Source organism: Amblyraja radiata, chromosome 4, assembly GCF_010909765.2.
Source record: "Amblyraja radiata isolate CabotCenter1 chromosome 4, sAmbRad1.1.pri, whole genome shotgun sequence".
Lineage (NCBI taxonomy): Eukaryota > Metazoa > Chordata > Chondrichthyes > Rajiformes > Rajidae > Amblyraja > Amblyraja radiata.
Window position 1 is genome coordinate 82,378,099 of NC_045959.1, and position 21,299 is coordinate 82,399,397.

The 21,299-nt window shown below is 43.3% G+C and overlaps 1 protein-coding gene across 18 annotated transcripts in view; it reads right to left on the reverse strand.

Moving 5' to 3' along the window:
* Positions 1-1,054: 1,054 nt before the first annotated feature.
* Positions 1,055-21,299, reverse strand: part of ptprm (protein tyrosine phosphatase receptor type M) — a 940,804-nt gene continuing 920,559 nt past the window's right edge. For 12 of the 18 annotated variants that reach the window (XM_033019867.1, XM_033019862.1, XM_033019861.1 and 9 more), the window contains 5 exons: positions 19,053-19,184; positions 8,988-9,113; positions 7,512-7,675; positions 6,007-6,142; positions 1,055-1,993 (listed from right to left, as the gene is read on the reverse strand). In XM_033019867.1, the coding sequence (XP_032875758.1) occupies positions 1,940-1,993; positions 6,007-6,142; positions 7,512-7,675; positions 8,988-9,113; positions 19,053-19,184 (612 nt within the window). In that variant the 3' untranslated portion in view covers positions 1,055-1,939. The remainder of the gene's footprint in view (positions 1,994-6,006; positions 6,143-7,511; positions 7,676-8,987; positions 9,114-19,052; positions 19,185-21,299) is intronic. The other 6 variants (XM_033019859.1, XM_033019853.1, XM_033019852.1 and 3 more) reach the window with 1 other exon arrangement.

The window sequence follows — 21,299 nt, forward strand, 5'->3', positions numbered from 1 at the left end:
GTCTCAGGAATGGCATTAACTATTGTCATGAGTTCCAGGATCACCCTAATCAGAATTTCACACCTTAAGGTGAGACGGAAGGTTGCTTGCTGCCCATTCAGCACCGCCACTGGCAAGGGCAACAGGCTACATGGCACAGGGGTTAGACATTCATGTGTTTTCAAATGATGCACCTGCAAAAACGACTTGGACTCACTGATTTATGTTATGAGGCATCCTTGTTTGTGGCAACTTGTAGCCTGGGTAAAAATATCATCATAGAGCAACAGACAACTTTTAGTTTGAGTTTAGTTTATTGTCACATGCACCGAGGTACAGTGAAACACTTTGGTTGCGTACTAATCATTGAGATGGTGATTAACCAGCCTGTCCATTGGATTTGGATCTAACGCACTCCCTTCCCTCCCCTCCCACTTGCTGCATCACCCCACGATTTTGGAATTCCAAGATGGGTAGAAATCTGAAACTTACTTTCCCAATAGGCTATCGATGCTGGGCCGATTCCAATTGTTTTACATTTCTTTTGGATAAAGTTAAGTAAGGATACACAGTATCCAGAGAGAAAATGCAGATAGGGCAAGGCCTAATTGAATGGGTGCATTGAACTAGAAGGAATCAATCAACGTAACATTGTTTGTAAATTTGCTGAAGGCATGAAAAGACATGGTAGAAAGTGAGGAAAAATATCTAAGTTTACTTAAGATCTACTTCAATTGGGAAGGTGGATCAAGGAACGGCAAATGGAATTTAATTCTGACAAGTGTGAGGTGTTGCACTTTGATGTGTAAAACCAGGGCAGGACTTACACAGTAAGGACATGTTGGGCTGAAGGACCTGTTTCCATGCTGTACAGCTCTCTGACGCTCTGACTCGATGAGTGAAATTGGCGTAACGCGCAGTGATATAGAATCTTTACACAGAGAGTGGTGAATCTGTGGAATTCTCTGCCACAGAAGGTAGTTGAGGCCAGTTCATTGGCTATATTTAAGAGGGAGTTAGATGTGGCCCTTGTGGCTAAAGGGATCAGGGGGTATGGAGAGAAGGCAGGTACAGGATACTGAGTTGGATGATCAGCCATGATCATATTGAATGGCGGTGCAGGCTCGAAGGGCCGAATGGCCTACTCTTGCACCTATTTTTTATGTTTCTATGTTAATGTAAGGAAAGATTTTGAACTGCTTACCAAAGAGTAATCACGGAACTCTGTGGTTGGAGAGTGAAAGGAAAACAGAATTAAACGTAAAATTATGAAGGAAGATTACAATAAAACAGCTAGAAATGGTGATTGCATAAGAACCAAGCCATAAAGACTCAATTTCTCAATTGGTATTGTTCATATAAAGAATGAAATGGTCACAAGTGACCCGAGAGTAAATTAAGCTTTTTACATGGGGATAAAAATGAAAGGGTTCCTGGTCAGAGATTGAGAGTCATGGAGGATATCGTCTCAGTCTGTCAGGAGGATTATGGCTGGAATAGACTTAGTGAAGTATTTAGGCTTGAGTTTAATGGATTAACGTTTGCTCTGGGCATTAGTCAACTCCTCTAGACTGTCAGTAAAATACTTTGCATTTAAAATAAAAATTATTGTGCTCTTTTAGTAACAACAGCTAACTAACAATATTTTGAATAATGTGTGTACATTTATATGAATATTAATTTTATTTTAAATATTAAACAGCTACAGTATAGAGAGCTGGTGGATTAAAGTAAAAGTTTGGCAGTGCAAGCAGATTTTTACAGTCTCTCTCTCTCTCTCTCTCTGAGCTCCCACAGGGGACCCAGCGAGTGGAATAAAAACTAAGGAGAAGCATTGGCTTGTAGAACTGAAGTCTGACGATGTGAAGCTCTCTCACAATTTACCGGGAATCAAAGGGTTGCTTTCTCAAAGTGGACGGGATGGGCCATGTTGGCTGCCGTGGTATCTGCCAGACCTCCATCAACCAGAATTCAAGCATTCAATCGCCACCTCATAGCAGAACTTGTACTGATCCTGAAAGACAAACGGGAATTAAGCAAGTCAACAAAATCCTTTCCTCGATTTATAATTGACCCCCTCTTTAATTGAATGTACGGACGAGTGGGCCAAGAGCATAAGGTTTTTTTTCATTTCCCGAGTACGGGCAAAGCCTGCATTTAATGTTGATCCCAAATACAGGGCAGCACAGTGGCATAGCTGGTAGAGCAGCTGCTTTACACCGCCAGAGGCCCGGGTTCGATCCTGACCTAGGACGCTCCGGTGCTCCAGTTTCATCCCACATCCCAAAGACGTGCACGATTGAAGATTATTTGGCCTCTGTAAATTGCTCCTCAGAGAGTGGACAAGTAAATGGGATAACATGGAATTAGTATGAGCAAGTGATTGTAGACCAGTGTAGGAAGGATCTGCAGATGCTGGTTTAAACCAAAGATAGACACAAAAACCTGGAGTTACTCAGTGAGACAGGCAGCATCTCTGGAGAGAAGGAATGGGTGACGTTTTGTGTCGAGACCCTTCTTGGGTCGAGACAATTTAAACCAGCATAGAAACATAGAAACATAGAAAGTAGGTGCGAGAGTAGACCACCCGGTCCGTCGAGCCCGCACCGCCATTCACTCATGGCTGAACACTAAACAGACACACTTACCCACAAACAGTAGACACAAGACACAGAACACAAGACACTATCCTCCCCTTTATACCGCTATCACCCCTCTCCACCCCAAGAACCGCGTGATCTCCTGGGGGAGGCAAAAAAACGGATAAAAACCCAGGTCCAATTCGGGAAAAAAATCTGGGAAATTCCTCTCCGACCCCAATCCAGGCGATCGACACTTGTCCAGGAGATCACTCAGGTCTTACTATACTAACCATACCTAGGTCCATATCCCTGCCCTCTCCCCATAGCCCCTTATCCCCTTGGCAGCTAAAAAACCATCTATTTTAGACTTAAATATATTTAACGTTTCTGCTTCCACTGCTCCCTGGGGCAGTGAATTCCATAAATTAACCACCCTCTGGGTGAAGAAGTTCTTCCTCATCTCAGTTTTAAAAGAGCCCCCCCTTATTCTGCGACTATGTCCCCTAGTTCTAGTTTCCCCGATCATTGGGAACATCCTCGGTGCATCCACCCGATCGAGGCCCCTCACGATCTTATATGTTTCAATGAGATCGCCTCTCATTCTTCTAAACTCCAAAGAGTAGAGTTCCAGCCTACTTAACCTTTCCTCATATGTCAATCCCCTCATTGCAGGAATTAATCTTGTAAACCTTCGCTGCACTGCCTCCAGGGCTAGTACATCCTTTCTTAAGTATGGACCCCAGAACTGTACACAGTATTCCAAATGTGGTCTCACTAATACTGTGTACAGCTGCAGCAAGACCTCCGTGTTTTTATACTCAATCCCCCTAGCAATAAAGGCCAAAACTCCATTGGCCTTCCTGATTGCTTGCTGCACCTGCATACTAACTTTTAGTGATTCATGTACTAATACCCCTAGATCCCTTTGCGTTGCATTACAACGCAGTTCCTCCTCATTTAGAAAATAACTTGCCCTATCATTTTTTTTCCCAAAGTGAATGACTTCACATTTATTAGTATTAAATTTCATCTGCCAAGTTGTTGCCCACTCACCTAGCTTATCTATATCCTTTTGCAGACTCTTCCTATCCTCCTCATCCCCTACTTTTCCTCCCATTTTTGTATCGTCCGCAAATTTTGATATATTACACTTGGTTCCCTCCTCCAAATCATTTATATAAATTGTGAACAACTGGGGTCCCAGCACCGACCCTTGCGGAACCCCGCTAGTTACCGGTTGCCATCCCGAGTATGAACCATTTATCCCCACTCTCTGCTTCCTATTTGTTAGCCAATCCTCTACCCATGCTAATATATTACCCCCAATCCCATAATTTTTTATTTTTAGCAATAGTCTCTTATGTGGCACCTTGTCAAAAGCCTTTTGGAAGTCCAAGTATACCACATCCACCGGTTCCCCTTTATCCACCCGGGTTGTTACTTCCTCAAAGAATTCGAGCAGATTCGTTAAACAGGACTTCCCCTTCACAAAACCATGCTGGTTCTGTCCGATGAAGTCATGTTTATCCAAGTGCCCCGTTAGTGTTTCTTTAATAATTGTCTCTAACATTTTACCCACCACCGATGTTAGACTAACCGGTCTATAGTTACCCGCCTTCTGTTTACTTCCTTTTTTAAATATAGGTGTTACATTGGCCATTTTCCAATCCACTGGGACCGTTCCTGCCTCCAGGGAGTTTTGGAAAATTATCACCAATGCATCCACAATCCCCACCGCTATCTCCCTCAAGACCCTTGGATGTAATCCATCAGGCCCAGGGGATTTATCCTCCTTCAGTCTCATTAATTTCCCTAATACCACCTCCTTGGTGATCTTAATAGTATTTAGCTCCTCCATTCCTACCGCCCCCTGTTTATCCAGCGTTGGAATATTTTTTGTGTCTTCTATGGTGAAGACTGATACAAAATACTCGTTTAATGCCTTTGCCATTTCCATGTTCCCCACCAACAACTCTCCAGTCTCACCCTCCAATGGACCAACGTTCACCTTAGCCACCCTTTTTCTTTTTATATAGCTATAAAAACTCTTACTATTAGTTTTTATGTTGTTCGCTAAATTCCTTTCATAGTCTATTTTCCCCGTCTTAATTAATCGCTTAGTTATTTTTTGCTGACCTTTAAATGCTTCCCAATCCTCTGCCCTCCCACTATCTCTGGCTACCTTATATGCATGTGTAGTTCTTTCCTACACATTCCACAATCCTAACTGTCCAGAGGTGAGATGCAGCACATTTGATGATAGTGTAAATTCCCTCCATGAAGGGTGGTGTTTCTCACTACTTCCTCCTGCTGGGCTTTCTGCTGAGCTGACACGAATCTTACAAGGAAAGTAGGGGATCCCTAATCGAAATTCTAGGCCATGTATAATTCATAAGATCATAAAATATGGGAGCAGAATTAGGCAATCTACCCTTTTGATCATGGTTGATGTATCGTTGCCTCTCAACCTGCTTTCTCCCTGTAACCCTTGATACTGTTACTAATCCATGAATCTCTACTTTAAAAATATGCAATGATGTGGCAATGAATTCCACAAATTCACCACCCTCTGGCTACAGAAATTCCTCCTCATCTTCATTCTAATGTCACGGCCTTTCCCTCTGCGGCTGAGCCATTTGGTCTTAGACTCTCCCATAACAGTTTTCAAGAGAGAGTTAAATTTAGCTCTGAGGGCTCATGGAATCAAAGGATATGGGTGAAAAAGCAGGAACGGGGTACTAATTTTGGATGATCAGCCATGACCATATTGAATGGTGGTGCTGGCTCGAAGGGCCGAATGGCCTACTCCTGCACCTATTTTCTATATTTCTATGTTTAACTGGAAACATTATCTCCACATCCACTCTATCTTGGACTTTCATTATTCAGTAGATTTCAATACGGTCCTCCCTCATCCTTCTAAGCTCCATTGAGTACAGGAGCAGAGCCATCAAATGCTCCTCATAAGTTAACCCAATCATCCCTTGGATCATTCTCGTAAACCTCCTCTGGACCCTCTCCAACTCCAGTTACAGTGGCCAAAAATCTAATGGAGGAATGGTAAGCATTTGCTGTCTGTTCATTAAGGTCTGCAGAGAGTCATCTTAGGGGGTGGCATGGTGGCGCAGCGGTAGAGTTGGTGCCTTACAGTGCCAGAGGCTCTGATTCGATCCTGACTATGGGTGCTGACTGTATGGATTTTGTATGTTCTCCCCTTGGCGGCGTGGGTTTTCTCCGGGATCTCCAGTTTCCTCCCCCATTAAAAAGACGTACAGGTTTGTAGGTTAATTGGCTTTGGGTAAAAATGGTAAAATTGGCCCTAATGTGTAGGATAGTGTTAGTGTATAGGGATCGCTGATCACAACAGACTTGTTGGGCCAACGGTCCCGTTTCTGTGCTGTATCTCTAAACTATTGTAAATTAATTCTGGTCAGCTCATACTCACCAGCAAGTCGACCATGTTAGGCTTGTTGTTTCGCAGTGTCTTCACAGCATGGAACACATCCACTGCCCTCTGTTGCCTCAGCATTTCACACACAATGCTGATCGCACAAAACGCTCCGCTGCGCCCTCCGCCGTTCCTGCACACACACCAAGGTTGGGGCACGACTTTAGTGCTCACCTCCCTGTTATATTACAATCCCGATCCCAACATGCACAGTGGAGCCACAGGAGATGGCAGAAGCTGCAATTTTGTGCTGGAGGAAGTCAGCGGGCTAGGTGGCAAGTGTCCAGCCCTGGTGAGGGAAACGGAGAAGTGATGTTTCCAGTGGGGACCCTCCTTCAGACCCTGAATATCTAAAGGAGGCTCCCAAAACATCGCCTGTCCATTTCCCTTCACAGGTGCAGCCTGGCCTCCTAAAACACACACACAAACTCACTCACACACACAAATACACAGACTCGCAAATACAGATGCACACAAACACACACGCATGCACACGTGCACATACACGCAAACACACACACACACCTACACCTACCTGTAAAATCATTAATTCTTTATCCCATTACTATTATTTTTGTTTGTTTTTATATATATATAGTGAACTTTTTATTGTCGTGTTACTATGGGGTTTTCACAGAATACTGACTTTGCATATCTGTTGTGCTGCTGCACATAAGAATTTCAGTGTTCTGTTTTTAGACATATGACAATAAAACACTCTTGACTCATGACATTCTTAAGACCCCTTCAACTCCATTGTCTCTTTGGTCAGAGATACCCACCAAAGGGCAGTGAGTTGCAGGTGGGAGGGAGTGAGCCCAGACATCTCTACACTGCTTCTAAACCTCATTACCTCTCATTGTACCAGGTAAAACCTGGACAAGTACAGCTCCTTGTGAACCATTAGGGATGATCCCAAGTGTTGTGTGAATCCGGCCGCCTCTGTATTTGTGTTAAAGTTGTGACAAACGTCTCTGCAGGTCTGTGCTGGTGACTCACTGCCACCAGACTATAGGCAGCACAAACTAATTGCATGCAGTCAGCAAACAGCGTGATTACTTCCACCACATTAACCTAAACCGGAGTCAGATCTAATCCTCGAGATGCGAGATCAATCTGTACTCCAGTGAGGAAGCCACGTTCGTTCGTTGGGAGCACAGTGAGTCACTTGGCTAATGGGTTTTCAGGTGTATAATCAAGATGTTGCCCTTTCAAACAAAGCTTCTGCTAAATTATTTAAATAACTCCCAAAAGTGAGCCTATTATTCAAAGTAAACTGTTTCAGTCTGAAAAGCCCTTGTCTTCCAAAGGAGAAAATGGAAAGATTTATCACGCACTATCGTAAACAATTAATTCCACACCAGAATCATTAATCTTTGTGTTTGTGTCACAGTATTACATTCACATTTTTGGTCAATTCAATTTCTTTGACACACTTCCTGAGCATTTGGTGGTACAAGAGGTGAAGTCGAGGTTGTGAGTTAGAACCAAGCGTGACTTACAGACAGTGCACGACTGTGCGGCCTTCCCCACCATCATACTCCTCCTGCCATTTTTCCACCTGTCTGATGAGCTTGAGGAAGGATCGCTTGGAGACGGGATTGTCCCGATACATGGGCCATCCCAGAAACTGGAACTGCTGCACCATCCTGTAGCCGTCTTGAGGCTGAATGTTCACGTACCCATCAGAAGACAAAAGGACACATGGAAAATAAACATCATCACACAACCTTGAGTAACCATGATGTAGTAACGAGGAACTACAGATGCTGGTTTATACCAAAGACAGACACAAAATTCTGGAGTAACTCAGCGGGTCAGGCAACAGCTTTGGAGAAAATGGATAGGTGACGCTTCGGGTCGGGACCCTTCTTTAGACTGATTGTAGTGGGGAGGTGGTGGAGGTGGGGTATAGTAACTTTAGCTTTTAGTTTAGTTTCGTTTAGAAACAGGCCTTTTGGCCCACCGAGTCTGCGCTGACCAGCAAACCTTGCACACTAACGCTATCTTACACACTCTAGGGACAATTTACAATTTTTCTAAAGCCATTTAACCTACAAACCTGTACGTCTTTGGAGTGTGGAAGGAAACTGGAGCACCCGGAGGAAACCCATGGGGGGAACGTACTAACTCCGAACAGGCAGCACCCGTAGTCAGGATCGAACTGGGGTCTCTGGCACTGTAAGGCAGCAGCCCTGCCACTGCACCACTGTGCCGCCTCTTCAATTAATATCTTAGTTTAAATTCCATACTACTCTTCTGACAATGTAACACAGCTTATTTATTTCTGTGAACCACTCACTGGCAGGATGGAGTTACAAAATGACAATTATGAAACTGCCCTTTCAATTGAACTTGCTGTTAAACTTAATCAGTTAAATGCCTCCTAATTACACGATAATATTACTCAAACTATGTAAAAAAAATGACATTAGTGAGAGCAGTGACTGAAATCCACCAGTTCAACCCTGACCACATCAATGAATGAGAAAGGTTAAAAATGTATCCTGTACCACTGTACTCAGATTCTTCCGTCATTAAACAATTAAGCATATTTTATAAAACAACAGAACGTTTCCCACATGGTAGCTCCTCTTTTAATATTCCCATTCAATGCAAACATAACAAACCAGTGTTGACGTTCAGTAGGTAAAACGTGCTTATGATAAAATGTTAGCAATATGCAAAACAATTACGCATTTTATCCTTTTTAAAATGGCATTTGCAATACAACCCTCAATTTAGAACCATAGATCATGTATTAATATTGAAGACATTGCGGCTGTAAGTACTATCCAGCAAAGCTGTTGAGATACAAGGATTTACAGGACCAATTCATTCTTCTCCTCAGCACCCGTAAGTTACTGTCAAGTACTAGTGCGGAAAGTATGTTGAGATACGGAGAGTGGAATGTGAAAGGCTTTCTGCAGATCTTAATTGTTTCTGTTCTCTCAGTGTGAAACAAAGTCGGTCCTTACCCTGGATGCATTGTAAATTCGGAATATTCTGCTGATGATATCCTCCTCGAGGTCTGCAGACACAAACTCCACCTGCAGGGGGCCGTGCCGATGCACGCCATTTTCTGGCCAGTACTGAGGGCATAGCTGGTTGGAGAAAAGATAATCAACATTAGATCTGTTTCACATAAAGGGTGGTGGGTGTGTGGAACAAGCTGCTAGAGGGGGTAGTTGAGGCAGGGACCATACCGACATTTAACAAACAGTTAGGCAGGTGCATGGATAGGACAGGTGTGGAGGGATGTGGAACAAATCCTGGCAGGTGGGAATGGTGTAGATGGGACATTTTGGCCGGTGGGGGCAAGTTAGGCTGAAGGGCTTGTTTCCACACAGCATCACTCTATGACTCTACCATAAGATCATAAGACATAGCAGAATTAGGCCATTCGGCCCATCGCGTCTGCTCCACTATTCAATCATGATCTATTTTTCGCTCTCAACCGCATTCTGCTGCCTTCTCCCCATAACCCTTGACACGCTTACTAATCAAGAACTTATCAATCTCTGCTTTAAAAATGCCCAATGACTTGGCTTCCACAACTGCCTGTAGCAATGAATTCCTCAGAATCGCCACTCCCTGACTGAAGAAACTCCTCCTCATCTCCATTCTAAAGGTCCTTATATTCTGACGCTGTGCCTTCTGGTCCTAGATTCTCCCACTACTGGAAACATCCTCACCTCGTCCACTCTGTCTAGGCCTTTTAGATCCACTAATTACCACTACAAAAACAATTGTACAATGGAAAGACCAACCTCCAAAATCATCCAAAGTGCTTGAAATAATTGCTTTTTATTTTTAGTTTACGTTGGTTATATAGATAAACGTGGATGTTCTTCCACAGCCAAGACTCAACAAATATGAAATGGTCTATAAAGTTTTATGTTGAAAGCTTTGGGGGAGGGGGGGGGGGGGGGGGGGGGTAGTTCGATGAAACATTGGAGGACGTGACCTTGTAGGTTTTCTCAGGGTGCTCAGGTTTCCTCCCACATTCCAAACACGTGCAGGTTTTTTAGGTGAATTGGCTTCTGTAAATTTTCGCTAATGTGTAGGATAGAACTGGTTAATTGTTGGTTGGTGCGGACTCAGTGGGTTGAAGGGCCTGTTCTACACTGTATCTTGAAAACTGAAAAACTACAAACTAAGTCAGTGAAAGGTTAAAGGCATGAAAGTGACTTCTAAACAATTGCACACAGTCAAATGTGGATACTGCCAGCTGCTTTTGTGCTTCCTCAGTGTGAATGACATGGTCCACAATTCCCTTCATATTGTTTCCATTAGTAATGGCCCCAGCGTTGAGACCTAGCCACTTAATGCACAAGTTGATATTTTCCCCTTCACACACTAAAAGAGTAGTCCCAGAGCTGCAGATCAATGTGCACTTAATCATCTAGTCCCGTCTATACATATGGTGAATTTGCCAGGGCCTCTTCTACGGATGCTTTTTAGTTGAAAAAAACATTCAGCTGAGGCTGGTGCCTCATCTACAGTATTTGGACTTGTTCCAAATTTCATCCTCCTAAATAAAAAAGGGGGTGCTCCCATAAGCTGAACGACTTCAGGGATGCACCGTGGTGCCGAGCGACCTGGCGGACAGGCCGCCGACAGTGAGGAGAGCGACCGAGAGCAACCCAGTGGTGGACCGCCGAGCATGTAGGAGGAGCTGGCGGTGGGGGCCGCGAGATCAAAGGGGAAGTTGGGGAGTGGCGAGAATGTAGGGGGACGTGCCGGGGGTGGGGGCTTCTGAGAGCGAGCAGGACCACCGGGAATGTAGGGGGATCTGGCGGGGGGCAGGCAATATCAAAGGGGGACAAGGTGGGTGGGGGAGCGCCGAGAATCAAGGGGGATCCAATGGGGAGCCGCCGAGATTGAGGTGGGACCTGGTGGTGGGGTGGGGGGGCGAAGATCGAAGGGAGACGAGCCTGTGGCCACGTGCGCCTGCAGGCCTGGTTCGCCGCTGCGAGAAGATGCAACTGTTCGATGAACATTATTAACTTTGTCGGCGTCAGAAACGCGACGATTCTTTGTGCACTGCCGAGGTGAGACCTGCTGTGTGGCTTTACCAAATTGGACGCAAAAAGAAAGAATTTCACAGTACCAGGTACACGTGAATATCACTGAAAACCTCCATTGAAATGTGGTGGCCAAATAATATCTATGCAGGACAAATGCAGTGAAATTCAGGTTAATTTTGGCCTTCACTGTAAAGAAGCAAATTATTTTGTTATTGGCTTGTGGTTCTGGTGCTTTTTGCTGCTTTAAAATCTCAGTGTGACAATTCCCCATACATCCACTAGAGTTCAGTAGTACTGTTTCCAGATCTCAGCGTTTAGTAATACCTGTACCAGGCTTTGGACAATAATGTCACTGCAGGTCATAGAGTGCAGCCGTGTAGGAGGATGAGAGATATTATGAATCATGACTCGTGCTGGGCCAAAATGGCAAGTCCCTCAGGGATGGACAAAGATCTGAAACGGGGCCACGCTATTACTGAGAACACAGAACAGTAGAGCAAAGCTATAGGTGCTTCGGCTCACAATATCTGTGCCGAATATGATGCCGTCCAACTATTTTGAGCCTGCCTAATCCATATCCCTCAATCCCCTGCATATCCAGGTGCCTATCAATAGGACTCTAAAATGTCACTATCGTATCTGTCTCCATCACCATCCCCGGCAGCATGTTCCAGGCGCCCCCCGCCCTCTGTGTAAAAACCTTACCCCGCACATCTCCTTTAAATGCTGTCCCTCTCCCATTAAAGCTATGCCCTCTCGTATTTGATAATTCCATTGCAGGAAAAGGGTTTTGACTGTCTACCTCTGCCCCTCATGATTTCCCTCTGCCCCTCGTGATTTTATATACTTCTATCAGGTCTTGCCTCAACCTCCGACATTCCAACACTCCAGAGAAAACAATCCAACCTCTCCCCGTAGCTAAAACCCCTAACCTAGGCATTATTCTGATAAACCTCCTCTGCACCATTTCCAAAGCCACCACGCCTTTCCTGTACTGAGATAACTAGAACTGCACACAATACTCCGTCTGCCCTAAGAAATGTTCTATAAAGCGACATCACGACTTCCTGACTCTTATTCTCAATGCCCCAGCCAATGACGGCAAGCATACCATATGGTGGTTATATGGAATGAGCTGCCAGAGGAGGTAGTCAAGGCAGGTACAATAACACCATTGAAAAGACACTCAAACAGGTACATGGATAGGAAAGCTTTAAAGAGATACAGGCCAAATTTGGAAGCGGGACTAGCTTTAATGGTGCATTTTGGCAGGTGTGGATGAATTGGGCTGAAAGGCTTGTTTACATGCTGTATGCCTTCTTTATCACTATCCAATTGTGATGCCACTTTCAGAAGGTTATGGGCTTTGACCTCTGTACATCTATGATGTTAAGGGAGGAATTACATATATTCTCCTTACATTCGACCTCCCAAAGTGCTCACCTCACACTTGCTTAGATTAAACTCCATCTGCCATTTCTCTGCCCATTTCTGTAGCTGATCAATATCCTGTTGTATACTTTGACAGTCTTCCTCACAGTCTGTGACTCCAGCAATCTTGGTGCCATCTGTGAATTTACTAACCAACCCCTCTACATTTATGTCCAAGTCATTTATATGTATCACATCCAGCAGAGGTCCCAGCACAGATCATTTATATGTATCACATACAGCAGAGGTCCCAGCACAGATCATTTATATATATCACATACAGCAGAGGTCCCATCACAGTGGAATGCCACTGGTCATAGACTTCCAGCCTGAATATTGTCCAACCACCACAACCCTCTGTCTTCCATCAGTACACAAGTTCAGAATTCATACAGCTAAATAACTGTTAATCCCGTGTATCTTAATTTTCTGAATAACCTACTATGGTGAACTTTATCAAAAGCTTTATTAAAATCCATGTCTGCCCCACCCTCATTGATCGCCTTTGTCACCTCTTCAAAAAATTTGATCAAGTTAATAAGACACAACCTGCCAAGTACAAGGCCAAAGATAGACACAGTAACTCAGCAGGACAGGCAGCATCTCTGGAGAAAAGGAATGGGTGACATTTCGGGTCGAGATCCTTCTTGCTGACTGTCCTTAATTAGCCCTTCCTCTTCCAAATGGGAGTAAATCCTATCCAGAAGAATCCTCACCAATAGTTTCTGGCAGAAGGTTCACAGTCTATAATTCACTGGATTCTCTCTACTTCCATTCTTAAACAAGGGACTTTTTGAAAAAGTGCTGCAGGAACTCAGTGGATCAGGCAGCATCTGTGGAAGGAAATGGACAGACGACGTTTCAGTCAGAAGAAAGGCTCCAACCCGAAACATTGTCTGTCCAATTGCCCCGCACAGATATGGCCTGACCTGCTGAGTTCTTCCAGTGGTTTTTGTTTTGCTTAAGATTCCCGCATCTCCATACCACTTCTCAAATGTGTTGGTTAATTGTGATCCAGTTCACAACAGTTCAAAACACATTTTGCAGAAGAGCAAGTTAATGGTCCTAAAAATAATTTGTTCTACTTCACTCTTCGGAGACGCTAAGTGAATAAGTACTATCTACCAGAGTGATAAAAAATAAAAGTAGGCAAGCACAAGAATCAACAGTTAAATTCTCCTTTTATTTGACAGTGCAAAACCTTGCTGCTTTTAGATCATTAGAGTTATCTCAGCCACTAATCGAAGAACATGAGTACTTTCATTGATGTTTATTGCCTGCTGAAATCCGTTTTCTTATCTGTCCATCACATAGTTCTGGCAATTTGCTTCCTAATATCGAAGCAGGCAAATCAACTTTCATGGAGCTCCCTGGTGGGCTTCTTTCAATCTCCTGCCATAACTACTTCAGAAGCAAAAGTAGCTCTCTTGAAGTCAGCCCTTGAATAAACTTGACATTCTTCAATCAAAACCAAGGTTTCTTTGTCAGTTGGATTTTCTTGACAGAAGAAAGTGTTTAAGTGAGGGACTTCCTATTCAGTTGGTTTGATGGAAATTCTTTCCTCATGTCAGGGAATGGTAGTTTCTTTATAATGTGAGGTTACATTTGATAGCCAATTTGGCTATCAAAGTGTACAACCCCTCCCCCTTCTGTCGTGGGGTAAGCTGAAACTGATTCCTCTCCCCCTGATCTTTGCACATCCCCAATCCTTTCCACTCATCACTTTAATTTCATGTTTTCATGTATTTTTTGCTTTTATGACGGTTGGCAGATCAATTTCCCTCTTGGGATAAATAAAGTTCTATCGTAACGTATCATACACATATTCAGCTTCACATTCAGATCGGTTTATTGTCATATATAGATCAGGATGCAATTAATTGTTCGTAGAAGGCACATGGAATTAACAATAAATACCATGCAATACCAGAATAATCCAATGAGGTAGTTAGCTCATGGTTCAAAGCCATTATTACCACTTACACCGATATCAGGAAGACATCTCCTCAACATAATGTGTCCCGCACCTAGTGGCATTTATAAATCACACGTGGAGAAGTGATAGCACAACAAATGGGGGCGGCACAGCGGCAGAGTTGCTGCCTTACAGCGCATGCAGAGCCGGAGACCAGGTTCGATCCCAACTACGGGTGCTGTCTGTATGAAGTTTGTACGTTCTCCCCATGACTGCATGGGATTTCCACGGGTGCTCCGGTTTCCTCCCACACTCCAAAGACGTACAGGTTTGTAGAATAATTGGCTTTGGTAAAAATTGTAAATTGTCCCGAATGTGTAGGATCGTGGTAGTGTACCGGGAGCGCTAGTCTGCCTGGACTTGGTGGGCCGAAGGTCCTGTTGCCATGCCGTATCTCTAAACTAAACCAAATTAAATAAGTGAGAATTTCCATGGCTTTGAGTGCTTCAATTCTGCGGGTGCTGTCAATGTATTGTTTGTACTTTGCCCTCTGGCTTGAGGGCTTCTTCTGGGTGCTCCAGTTTTCTCCCACGTGCCAATGATTTTGAGTTTAGTTTAGAGATACAGTATGGAAGCAGGTTCTTTGGCCCCACCAAGTTCAGGCTAACCATCCATTCTCTTTAGTTCTCCCACGTTCACATCCACTCCATGCATGCTAGGGGCTTACTACAGAGGGCAATTCATCTACTTACCCACATATCTCTGAGATAGGGGAGGAATCTGGAGCAGCCGGAAGAAACCCAAGTGGTCACAGGGAGAATGTGCAAACTCCACACAGTCAGCACCCAAGGTCAGGATCGAAACCGGGGCTTTGGCACTGTTGAGCCAGCGACTTTACCAGTTGTGCCACTGTGTCACCCATGCCCCGTGATGTGCCTGCTGGCAGGTTAATTAGCCACTCTAAATGATCCCTGCAGTATAGGTGATTGGTTCATTCATTCATTCATTCATTCATTCATTCATTCATTCATTCATTCATTCATTCATTCATTCATTTATTCATTCATTCATTCATTCATTCATTCATTCATTCATTCATTCATTCATTCATTCAATATTGGGAGAACTATATAGAGGGATTAATATAGGATTAGTGTAAATGGGTGGTTGATGGCTAATGTAGACTCAGTGGGACATAGAGTCCGTTTCCATGTATCTGTCTGTGAAACTCTATAGACCAAGGGCACAGGGGTAATTTAGAAACATAGGAACATAGAAAATAGGTGCAGGAGGAGGCCATTCGGCCCTTCGAGCCAGCACTGCCATTCATTGTGATTATGGCTGATCGTCCCCAATCAATTTATTTTAGTTTATCCACAACTACAGAAGCAACAGTTTCATTAATATTCTGATGATAGTTAATAAGCTAAAACATCAATTCCATTTCTCTCTCCAAGGATTCGGGAACATTTTTTGAAAATGCCCAGCATTTCTTTGCTTAATTTGTCTCAAATTCTATAGCTAAATATACTCAGTTGCTGACCACGAGAAGGCCTTACACATTTCTTAGGCAGTTCAATACTCAGCATAATCAAGGACGAGTCACACCCCGGTAACTCCCTCTTCTTCCCTCTCCCATCAGCAAGAGGTACAGAAGTATGAGAATGCACACCTCTAGTTTCAGAGACAGTTTCTTCCCAGCTGTTATCAGGCAACTGAACCATCCTACCAAAAACTGGAGAGCAGTCCCAAGCTACTTTCTACCTCATGGAGACTATCTTTGAGAGGACTTTAATGGATTTTATCTTGCACTAAATGTTATTCATGTTTTTCCCATTATCATGCATTTGTACACTGTGGATGTTTTGATTGTAATTAAGTATTATCTTTCTAGTTAGCACACAACAAAAGCTTTTCACTGTATCTCGGTACACGGCAATAAACTAAACTCAAATCTGACAACGTGTGATTACAGTGGACGTATTTCAAAATGGTTAAACAGTCAGTAAATTCTTCACCTTCCCAAAAGGGAATTACTTATTCTGCTTCACCTCATCTCCCACATCATTCACCATCCGATTTGCTACCTTCAATTGGTGGCTTAGTGGAGCATCATCAAGAAAGACAATGCTGTCAGAATTTAATGGAAAATCAGACACTCAAAATTCCTGTAACTTTGATATTTTACAACATTACTTGCTTCTGAAACTTTGAGCCTTTCAAATCTGATAATCTAGATCTCAATTTTGTAATCAGGCAAAAAGATTTTTGATAATCGGTTCAAGCAAAGTGTTCTTAAGAACGCCCTCTGCAGTTCTTCAGTTATTTAACTCAATTCATTTCTAATCTTACTGACAACCTTGCAGAAAGCTTTAAACTGATGACACTCATTTTCTTTCAAGCCTGTGAATATCAGACATACAATGTAGCTGGAAATTATTCTTTTTCACTACTTCTTTCAAAAATAGTTTTGGGGAATTTAAAAAAAGGCAGAGTGCTGGAGTAACTCAGTAAGTCAACATCTCTGAAGAACTTGGATAGGTGACATTGTTGGTCCTAGTTTCCACTTGGAGGAATTCATAAGTTCATAGGAGCATTCGGTTCATCGATTCTACTCTGCAATTCAATGATGACTGATCCATCTTTCCCTCTCAACCCCATTCTCCAACCTTCTCCCCATAACCTTTGACACCCTCACTAATCAATACTCCGTCAATCCCCACTTCAAAGTTCCCAATGACTTGGCCTCCAAAGCCAACTGTGACAATGAATTCCACAGATTCACCACCCTCAAGTGGTGAATTCATCCCTATCTCCATTCTAACAGTACATCCTTTTAATCCGAGGGTGTGCCCTATGGTCCTAGACTCTCCTATTACTGGGAGCATGCTCTACACATCTACTCGATCTAGGTCTTTCAATATTCAGTTAGTTTCAAAGAGATTCTCCCGCATCCTTCTAAACTCCAGCAAGTACAGGCCTAAAGACATCAAACACTCTTCACGTTAACCGGGATCATTCTTGTAACCCTCCTCTGGACTCTCCTCATTTATGCAGCCTAAAACTGCTCACAATACTCCAAATGAGGTCTAACCAGTGCTTGGGAAAGCCTCAGCATAGCATCCCTTGCCTGAATTAAACATGCTTCTAAGGCCCTCTTAGGTAGCAGTTATCGAAGGAGTTTAGAAATAACTATGCTAAATGGTGTGTTTTACAAAAAATAATGAGGTGGGTCTACTGCACATTCTCTCTATATTCCGTGTCTAACTTGGAAAACTAAAAGCTATCCAACGGTTTCGAGAAAGATAACGACTCAAAAAAGAATCAGCAGATATTGGCTTATGCCGTTATTTTACAGAAGGGCACTGGCCCGTTACAACTAAATGGAGACAAAAATGACTGCAGATGCTGGAATCCCAAACAAAACACAAACTGCTGGACGAACTCAGTGGCTCAGGCAGCAACTGCAGAGGGAAATGGACAAATTGTGTTTTGGGTCAGGTCCCTTCTGCCATTTCCCTTCAGCCTAACCTGCTGACTTCCTCCAGATTTTGCTGTTATTTTTATCTATAATTATATTTATCCACAGCTTTCTTAACTCATATTTTATGACTGATTAACTGGAAATTAGGGTTGATTATCTTCAGATCATTGTGGAAATTATGTTGGCATTCACTTTTCCAAAGCATTCTATTGTCTAAGAGTCACCTTTTGATACCCAGTGGTGGGAAAGACACATAAAGGCCTGTCCCATTTGGCGATTTTTTTTGGCGACTGCCGGCATAATTGACTGACGTATCAGGTCACGTGACGCGGCGTGATGAAGTATGACGCGTGGTGTTTTTTCAAGTGTCGCAACATTTTTTTGTCGCCGCTGGATTTTGAAATGTTCCAAATCTTTTGGTGACACTGATATGACACCGGCAGTCGCCGAAAAAATCGCCAAGTGGGACAGGCCCTTTAACAAATCTCTTTCTTTGAGCCTTTTTTAATCTTTGATCCTATCTCAGCCAGCACAATGGAACAGCTGGTAAAGTTGCTGGTCCACAGCCCCAGAACCCTGGGTCAGATCCTGATCTCGGATGCTGTCTGTGCAGAGTTTGCACGTTCTCCCAGTCACTGCATGGGTTTCCTCTGGGTGCTCTGGTTTCCTCCCGCATCCCAAAAACGTGCTGCTTTGTAGGTTTAATTTTTGTAAGTTGGTTTCTGTTAAAATACCACTGGTGTGTAGGGAATTATGTGAAGGTGGGATAACATGGGGTGATCAATGGTGAGTGTGGACTTGTTGGGCCAAAGAGCCGGTTTCCTTGCTTTATCTTTCCAACAAATAATTTCAATCAATTCATGCAAATATTTGTCCAGTTTTGTAATTATTTACTTTCAGATTTTGCACAGTTTTGTAATTATTTATATTGTAATCTGAACTACTAATGTCTACATTTTCTAGGTAAAGCTTGAAGGTGAGGATGCAACCACTGATAGCACCATTGTTTCCCAGAAGATACTACCACATTCTCTGTGTAAAAATGGCCCTTAATAATATATAATGATTTGTTGCATTAGAACGATCATGGATCTGAAACGTCGTCTGTTTCTCTATGCACAGATGCACTCCCCAATTTGGTAAGAGGTTCCCGAGGTTTTCAGCATTTTACCGAGTCACGTACCTGTGCTGGATCCACATCATTCAGCATGACGATTGATGTACAATGATAGTCCAACACCAGTCTCCAGAAGTCCTTCACAGTGTTTGGTAATGGATGTTGGGTAACAATGAAGGCTGAAGGCTGCTTATAACTCTGAAAACATTAACAAAAGAATTAGAAATAAGGAACTGCAGATCCCGGCTAATACACAAAAGGACAAAAAGTGCTGGAATAACTTAGCAGGTCAGGCAGCATCTCTGGGGAACTTGGATGGGTGACGTTTCAGGTCTGAAGAAAGGTCTCAACCCAATATATCCTGCACTCAATGTACCCTTTAACCTTTATCTGTACGGTATAGATAGCTTGATTGTCATCATGTACTGTCTTTTCCCAGTGCGGTTCCAAATCAATTTAAAGCTCCTTCTTTTTGTTTACAATCTCGCCCCCAGCTACAACAAAAATCTGCTTTCCCACCATACCACCTCCAGGTCCCTCAGATCGGCTGACTTGGGGTTACTGACCATCCCACGGTCTCGGCATAAGCTCAGGGGCGACCGCACTTTTGCAGTTGCAGCACCTAGACTATGGAACAGCCTCCCTCTTCCCATCAGAACTGCCCCCTCCATCAACTCTTTTAAATCTAGACTTAAAACTTATTTCTACTCTCAAGCCTTTCTTGTGGTCCTCTGAGGGAGCGCAGTATATATGCATCTATGTATGTATTGTTGATCTATGTACCACTGTTTGTAGTACGTTGGTACCTGCATCAATGTAGAGCACTTTGGTCAAGGAGTGCTGTTTTTAAATGTGTTATAGAAATAAAATTGACTTGACTTGACTAGTCAAGCATGATTTCCCCATCATAAATCCATGCGGACTCGGACCGATCCTGTTGCTGCTATCCAAATGCGCCGCTATTTCATCTTTTTCGATTGACTCCAGCATCTTCCCCACCACCGATGTCAGGCTAACTGGTCTATAATTCCCTGTTTTCTCTCTCCCGCCTTTCTTAAAAAGTGGGATAACATTACTACCCTCCAATCCACAGGAACTGACCCTGAATCTATACAACATTGGAAAATGATCACCAATGCATCCACAATTTCTAGAGCCACTTCCTTAAGTATCCTTGGGATGCAGACCATCAGGCCCTGGGGGTTTATCAGCCTTCAGTCCCATCAGTCTACCCAACACCATTTCCTGCCTAATGTGGAGTTCCTTCAGTTCCTCCATCACTCTAGATCCTCTGGGCACTAATACATCAGGAATATTGTTTGTGTCCTCCTTAGTGAAGACGGATCCAAAGTACCTGTTCAATTCATCTGCCATTTCCTTGTTCCCCATAATAAATTCACCTTTTACAGTCTTCAAGGGCCCAACTTTGGTCTTAACTATTTTTTTTCTCTTCACATACCTAAAGAAGCTTTTACTATCCTCCTTTATATTCTTGGCTAGCTTACCTTTGTACCACATATTTTCTCCCCGTATTGCCTTTTTAGTTATCTTCTGTTGGTCTTTAAACATTATCAATCCTCTTGCTTCCCGCTCATCTTTGCTTCGTTGTACTTCTCTTTTATCTTTATACTGTCCCTAACTTCCCTTGTCAGCCAAGGTTGCCCCTTACTCCCCTTGGAATCTTTCCTCCTTTTTGGAATGAACTGATCCTGCACCTTCTGTATTATTCCCAGAAATACCTGCCATTGTTGTTCCACTGTCATCCCTGCTAGGGTATCTTTCCAGTCAACTTTAGCCAGGTCCTCCCTCATGGCTCCATATTCCCCTTTGTTCAACTGTAACACTGACACCTCTGATTTACCCTTCTCCCTCTCAAATTGTAGATTAAAACGTACCATATTATGGTCACTACCTCCTAATGGCTCCTTAACCTCAAGTTCCCTTATGAAATCCGTTTCATTACACAACACTAAATCCAGAATTGCCTTTTCCCTGATAGGCTCCAATACAAGCTGCTCTAAGAATCCATCACAGAGGCACTCCACAAACTCCCTTTATTGGGGACCGGTACCAACCTGATTTTCCCAGTCTACCTGCATGTTGAAATCTCCCATAACAACCCTAGCATTACCTTTACGACATGCCAGTTTTAAGTCTCGGTTGCATGGAGCATGGAAACTGGGGCCTTCTCTCCAGATATCATCTATTTCTGTACACTTGCTAACCAGGGGTCAGGTTTATGGCAATACTCTAGTGGACTATTTGCAAGATAAATAATTTCACAAAATTAGCACATTGCACAAGTGACAATAA